The 7,426-nt window shown below is 58.5% G+C and overlaps 1 protein-coding gene across 1 annotated transcript; it reads left to right on the forward strand.

Moving 5' to 3' along the window:
- Nucleotides 1-4,471: 4,471 nt before the first annotated feature.
- On the forward strand, nt 4,472-7,426 carry PGA5 (pepsinogen A5). The gene is made up of 9 exons (XM_049820373.1): nt 4,472-4,527; nt 4,856-5,003; nt 5,508-5,625; nt 5,862-5,980; nt 6,078-6,277; nt 6,536-6,652; nt 6,777-6,915; nt 7,089-7,181; nt 7,277-7,426. Exons 1-9 carry the CDS (start codon nt 4,472-4,474, stop codon nt 7,424-7,426), a joined length of 1,140 nt encoding a protein of 379 aa, XP_049676330.1.

Below are 7,426 nucleotides of genomic sequence, written 5' to 3' on the forward strand. Positions count from 1 at the left end.
ATACACTGAATTGCCTGTCTGAATACACACGGTTTTTTTATTGGCTCCTAGTGATGGGATCTATTGACAGAAGAATGAGCTCCTCCCCAAACCTCTCATAATTTGACAAATTATTTCCTTCCATTGAAAAAATGAAATCCTGCTCCTCAGGGATTACAACTTTGCACATGGAGCTCTGTTTCAGGAACAATTGCGTGCAGTAAGGGGTCTGCAGTAAAAAAGTGGAAAATTGCTTCAAGTCTTCATTACACGATACAATCCCTGAATCTGGGATACAGTTTGGGTGTTCAGAGAGGCCAGCTCACCTCGAGGCCCATATATCAGCCCAGAAACACAGGACATACCTTTTTATCCAAATGGAGCAGGCTTTCAGCTGCTGCAGCTTCTCTAGTCCGTTTGCTGCTCTGGGCAAGGGAGCTTTAATTGCTGGCAAACCTGTTGCTGCCAGGGTGACCGGGTTACAGAAAAAAACAAGTTATATTTCTCTAACATTACAAAACAAGTTACATTGCACTAAAACACTGGTCCCGAGCATGAGGCTTTTCCAGCTTGTTTTTTAAATACAAGGAGAGCATTCACCCCAAACATCCTCTTTGCCCAGAGAGAGGACTGCCACGAGAGCACAGGTTAGTCCCTGCCTTCTGTGCCCGGAGAAGTTTATGTTATGTCTGAACGTGCTGACTGTTTGGCAAAAGAAGAGAATTGAATTGATAAACAGTTCTTGAAAAGTTTGTCATTTTTGTTTCCTATAATGTTCTGGCAGAAAAGGAAAAAAAAAGCAAAACTTCACAGCCCCAAAATCAAGAGAGACCAGGTTGAAGTGAAGTGTGACAGCACATCCAGACTTCAGTCCCCAAAGCCCAACTCGCTAACTGGCTCTGAAGGAAGAATTTAACACTGGAAATGTTACTGCCCTTCAGCTTGCCATTTCTCAGAGAAGTTTCTCTGTCCCTTACCAAAATCAAGGCAGGATGACAGCACAGAAGGACACCTTGGAGGCAGCTCACCCCTACATCACCCCACCCTAAGCAGATAGGTTCTGCTGAACGAATGTTCTCACAAATAGAGGAAAGTCCACCCCAGCATCACCCAGACCTCCATCCCTGCCCGAGGAGAGGGGGCAATTACCTCCCCGCTCCCCCACCGCACCCGCCGGTTACCTCCCATTCCCTGCTGTGAGGTTGGACCGAGGACCATTTCCACTTCCCAGCAGGACCTTCCTCTCCATCACAGGCTCTCTGATGTGGGAGCCACACCAACACGCACCCGTGGCTACTGGCTTTGCGGAGCTCCGGCCACCACCTCCCGCAGCCCACGCCGGCTCCTGTGGACCTCCTACGGCGTTATCTGTCCCAGCATGGAGCACATGCCAAGCCCAAGGGCTCCTGAGCAGCCTCCTTGGAGGAAACCACGGGTCTCAATCCTTGGAGGGCAAACGGGTGGGAAGGTGTGAGCTTTGACAGCTCTCCAAACTGCTCCCCAAAAGCACTGCCATTGAGGGGCCAGGCTCTGCAGGGGTACAGCCTCTGCCTTCCACCAGCACCAAGGCACAAGGAAACTTGCAAAGGGCTCCCAGCACAGGGCAATCAAGCAAAAGCCGGGCAAACCAGCCAATCTTAACTCTGAATCTCCCTTATAGACCAACAGGATTTGCAGCAGCTGTCCCTAATATCTGCAGCAGCCTGGGTGAATCACCCTGAGCCATGCCGGTGGAGCAGTGAAACCCCCTGTTGTGCTGCAGAGGAATAGGGTTTGCCCAGCGGGAACAGCCTCTTCCCTGCGTGCAGACACCCGGGGTATTGGGAAAAAGAAATGCAATCTAACAGCCCATCGGAGCAGTCCTAAGGCAGCTGGCTATGGCAGCTTCCCCACCAAGGGACGCGTCCTCGAGCGCTCTGCTCCGATAACCTTTTACCAAACAAAAAAAAATGTTTTCCACGTGTAGCGCAGCAAGGACGTGTTTGCAGTGGACCAGCCCCTTTGCTGGGGCTGCTCCTTATCTGAGCTCGTATTCATCAAAACGTGCTGCTGCCCTGTACGGGGTGAGGGAGCAAAGCCTGAAGTAGATGCTGTTGTCTAATCTCTGATTTTCTCCGTAGTTTACAGTTACCTGCAGGCACAGCCTGGCTCAGGAGGCCAGTGGGGAACACGATGCCAAGGCTCCACGCAGGTTTTTTTAGGCTGTGGCCTCCTGCCAGGTCCAGACTTTCCATTTTGGGGGTCAGCCAAGACCTTCTCCTTTCCAGACCCCCACCCCCAAAATGAATGCATCGCATCTTTTTTTGCTCAGGGAGAATTCAGTGTTTCATCCCTTTTCTCCCAACATCATCCCAACCATCAGCTCCTACCAGGTTCTTATTCATTTCATTCCCCCACTGCCATTTAGCATCTATCCTCAATTCTTTTATTCTTCACACCTGGGGTGAAACTGGTACCGAGGGAGGAAAGCCAGCTCCAGCCCATATGGTGCCCCTGGGCAGGCTGGTCCCCAGCTCGGTGACACAGGGCCTGGCTTTGTTTTCCTCCAGGACAAGGTGACCGTACCAGCAGCCACATCTCACGCACGTGATGCTGTGACGGAGGTCAGGACGCCTGGTCCAGCACCGGGCATCTCTGACGCAGGCCAACGCGGGCGACCTTGGTATCATTCAACCACCGGCATCCTGAGCTGGTCTTTCCCCCAGCTGGTCCCAGTTACGCCTCCTAGCTGGTCCCAGTTCCGCAGGTAGCCCTGGGACAGATGGAGGCGGATGAACCCCCAGCGTAAGGACAGGGACCTGTTGGAGCAGGTCTAGAGGAGGACCACGAAGATGATCAGGGGGCTGGAGAACCTCCCCTATGAGGACAGGCTGAGAGACTTGGGGTTGTTTAGCCTGGAGAAGAGAAGGCTCCGGGAAGACCTTCCAGTTCTTAAAGGGAGCCTACAGGAAAGATGGGGAGGGATTCTTTATCAGGGACTGTAGCGATAGGATGAGGGGTAATGGTTTTAAACTGAAAGAGGGTAAATTTCGATGAGATGTAAGGAAGAAGTTCTTCGCTGTGGGGGTGGTGAGGCGCTGGAACAGGTTGCCCAGAAAAGTTGTGGCTGCCCCATCCCTGGCCGTGCTCAAGGCCGGGTTGGACGGGGCTTGGAGCAACCTGGTCTGGTGGAAGGCGTCCCTGGCCATGGCAGGGGGGTGGGTACTAGGTGATGTTGAATGTCCTTTCCAACCCAAACCATTCTGTGATTCTAAGCTGGACCCCAGCAGCACAGCTCCTCCAGCTGACCCCAGCCCAGGGGCAGGGGATGCAGGCAGGGGGTTGCAGGCAGCAGCTCGGCTCAGCCGTGGTTGGAGGACGTGGGCTTCCACCCTCCTTGCCCAGAGCCTCGGGGCAGGCAGACAGAGATGCTTTGTGTTGAGCTAACAGGAGCCGGCATCTGTAGCGGATAAAGCCGGTGAGGAATAACCATCTTTGCCCATTGGATGTAGGTGTAAGATTAAGGAAATTTACCCCGGTGTCGCTACCAAGCCCCCGGTGCTGGCATTTGGTGGAGCCCCTTGTGCAAACCCCTGCGTCTGTGGCAGGGTTACGGCCAGCCGCAGCCCAGGCAGGTGACGAAGCTGGGGCTCAGCTGTCACCCATGGGTGGGCACCCCAGGGTAGCCCGGGGTGCTCAGGGCAGTGGTGAGGGGCCACCAGCTGTCCCCAGTCCCCTCCAAGGGATGCACACCCTTGGGCAGCAGCTGCAGGAGGGGCACGAAGCTGCAACCACCAGGATCAAACCCTCCAGCAAGGGTCTGGGGGACACCAAGGGACCCCAAAGGACGGGTGCTCCTGTGCCAGACCCACATCTCCATGCCACCTCCACCCTGACAAACCCCTGCAGATAGAAACTCTGCTTTTCACAGCGGGGCAAGGACGGTCCTGAGCAGCCCCAGGACCCTTCGTACTGCAGCTGCCCTGGGGCTGGGGAAAATGTCGTCCCCTGCGGCAGCGGTGGCTACCCCGGCCAGCTAGAGCCAACTGAAAAATAAGTGCTTTTATCTAATGGTGTGCGATTTACACTGCGGTTCCTCGGCCGCAGCGGTGTTGTCGGCTTGCGTGGTGGTCAGATTGGGGGGCAAATGCCCAGAAATGGCCTCAGCTAGCCCCACGTCACCCTCACCAGTCCCCCCCTATCCCCCAGTGCCTCCCCCTTGGGGCTTAGAGTAAGTGGAGGGTGCTTCTCTCCCAGCCCCAGCCTGCCACAAGCATCCCTGTGTCCCAGCTGTGACGTTTGACCCCAGTGAAGATGGAGAGTCCTCAGCTTGACATTCCCCCCCCCCCCCCCCGTCTCCCTTAAGGACATTGTGATAACTGCCCCCGGAGCTGTTTGCCTTTCTTATCAGGGACGCCAACCAAACAAGCGTGGCTGGGATATAAGGAACCGGACTGGGGCTTGGTGGCACACTCGGAATCTCCTCGCCTCAGTCACTGACTTAGCAGGCACCATGAAGCTGCTCCTGCTTCTCGGCTTAGTGGCTCTGGCCCAGTGCCTTGGCCCCAGGTGAGTACTGGGATGTTGGGATGCCCACACGGCCACCGCGGTCCCGAGGACCCCCAGTCCCCATGCTCGTGGGGGAGGCAAGCGGGGTGACTGCCCAGCTCCCAGCACGCAGCAGGGATGGAGGGACAACCTGCGCCCCCCCCTGCCCCGCCAGCCATCGCCATGGCTGAGGCTCCCCGCAGCGAGGACGGACCCCGGGTCCCACGCCAGGGGCTGTGGGATGAGGCACAGGGCAAGCACACGGCGGGGGTACCCGCAGCCCCCCCCCGAGGCATGTCCCTGCCCGGCTCCTGGTGACGGATCGGCTCCCCTCTCCCCTGCACCCCAGGGTCTCTCTGAGGAGGGGGAAGTCCCTGCGGCAGGTCCTGAAGGAGCATGGCTTGCTGGAACGCTACCTGAAGCAGCACCCCTACAACCTGGCCTCCAAGTACTACCAAGCCGGCGTCTCTGCCGAGCCCCTGCAGAACTACCTGGATGTGAGAATGGCGGGGCAGAGGGGCTGCCACCAGCGGGGGACCCCACAGGGCTGCTGGCCCCTTACCCATCCTCCTAGCTCCTTACCTGACCCGCTGGCCCCTTACCTGTCCTGCTAGCCTCTTGCGCGTTCCCCTAGCCCATGATCCATCCCACTAGTTCCTTACCTGTCCCTCTAACCCTTTACCAATTCCCCTAACCCATTACCCATCTCACTAGCCCCACCCATCCTTCTAACCCCTTACCCATTCCCCTAACCTGTTAACTCATCCCACTAGCCACTTACCCATTCCCCTGATCCATTAACTCATCCCACTAGCCACTTTACCAATCCTGCTAGCCCCTTATCCATTCCCCTAAGCTGTTTACTCATCCCACTAGCCCCTTCCCCATTCCACTAGCCCCCTGCCCATTCCCTTAACCCGTTACCCATCCCGCTAGCCCCTTCCCCATCCTGCTGGCCCCTTCCCCATCCCACTAATCCCTTCCCCATCCCGGTTTGACAGAACGAGTACTTCGGCACCATCTCCATCGGTACCCCACCCCAGGAGTTCACTGTTATCTTTGACACCGGCTCCTCCAACCTGTGGGTGCCCTCGGTGTACTGCTCCAGCCTGGCTTGCAGTAGGTGTCCGGCAGCCCCGCAGTCACCGGGCAAGGGCTGAAGGCAGGGGAAGCCCCGGGCTTGGCCAGCCCCGCTGCCCTGCCTGGCTCCGGGAGCCCCTGGGTGGGCTGGGAGCCGAGGACGGCTGTGCCCTGTCTCTCCTAAGGGACGTCGGGCGATGGGGGAGGCACCGGAGAGTCATCCTCAATCCTCAAGGGCAGGACAGACTGTGACCGTCTCCCTCCTATACTTGCAGGCAACCACAAACGTTTCAACCCAGCGGACTCCTCCACCTTCGTCAGCACCAACGAGACCGTCTCCATCGCCTACGGCACTGGCAGCATGACCGGCGTTCTGGGCTACGACACCGTCACCGTAAGACGGGGTGCACCAGCCCCCCCATCCCACCGGAGAGGGAACACGGGGGCACCGTCTGCCCAAACCAAGCCCCTCTCCCCATCTTCCCAACCAGGTTGCAGCCATCGATGTCCTCAACCAGATCTTTGGGCTGGCTGAGACCGAGCCCGGCGATTTCTTCTACTACAGCCCCTTCGACGGCATCCTGGGGCTGGCTTTCCCGAGCATCTCCTCCTCCGGAGCCACCCCTGTCTTTGACAACATGATGTCGGAAGGTCTCGTGGCCAAGGACCTCTTCTCCGTCTACCTGAGCAGGTAAGCCCTGGCTGGAGCTGCCCAGCCCTTGCCGAGGATTTTCTCCCATTTCCCTCCCACCGGGGCTGGCTCCGGCACCGTTCCCCGGTGGCGTGAGACCCGGTGGCTCCTGGGGGACATGGCTCACCGCTGTGCCGGCATCGGCACCAGCACCGGCAGAGGAGGATGGCAGCAAAGCCCCCCCTTGGCGATGGCACTGCCAGCGGAGTGGTGGTGGGGGGGGGTGAGACCCCCACCTGATGGCTCCCCTCCTTGCAGGGATGGGAAGAAAGGCAGCTTCGTCCTCTTCGGCGGCATCGACCCATCCTACACCACCAACGGCATCACCTGGATCCCCCTCTCTGCTGAAACCTACTGGCAGATCTCCATGGACAGGTAGTCCCGGTGCAGCCCCTAGGCTCTGTGGCTCCCCTTGTTCCCCAGCCAGTGTTTGGGGGGGGGGGGGGTCGCGGCCCCTCACCTGGCACCCAGGAGGCTCACCCTATGCCCCTCTCCCCAGCGTCTCCATCGGCGGGGAGACCGTTGCCTGCTCCTACGGCTGCCAGGCCATCGTGGACACAGGCACCTCGCTGCTGGCCGTGCCCAACAGTGCCCTCAGCAACATCCTGAGCGCCCTCGGTGCCAGCTCCAACGGCGCGGTGAGCCCTTAGGGGAGGATGCAGAGCTTTGGGGACCTTTGGAGCTCTGCGGGGTGCCCAGCTGGACCCTGGGGTGCTCCGTGGTGCGCTGGTCCCCATTGCTTTCTGGGGGACATGGTCCCTCCTGGGGTGGCCGCTGACTCCCACCTTCCATTGTGTCCCCTCCAACCCAGATCAGCTGCAGTGCTGTCAACACACTGCCCGACGTCGTCTTCCAAATCAACGGCAATGCCTTCTCCGTGCCACCCAGTGCCTATGTGATAGACGTGAGTGTCCTGCCGGGGAGCGGACTGGTGGGGGGGTGCTCGGGTGGGAGGATCTGGCAGCTGGTAACCACCATTCACCACGTTCTCGGCTGCAGATGGACGGGTACTGCGTCCTCGGCTTCCAAGGCATGAACGTCCCCACCGAGTCGGGCGAGCTCTGGATCCTGGGGGATGTCTTCATCCGCGAGTACTATGTCATCTTCAACAGAGCCAACAACACGGTGGGGCTGTCCCCGCTGCCCTGA

This window comes from Accipiter gentilis, chromosome 17 (genome assembly GCF_929443795.1).
Source record: "Accipiter gentilis chromosome 17, bAccGen1.1, whole genome shotgun sequence".
Lineage (NCBI taxonomy): Eukaryota > Metazoa > Chordata > Aves > Accipitriformes > Accipitridae > Astur > Astur gentilis.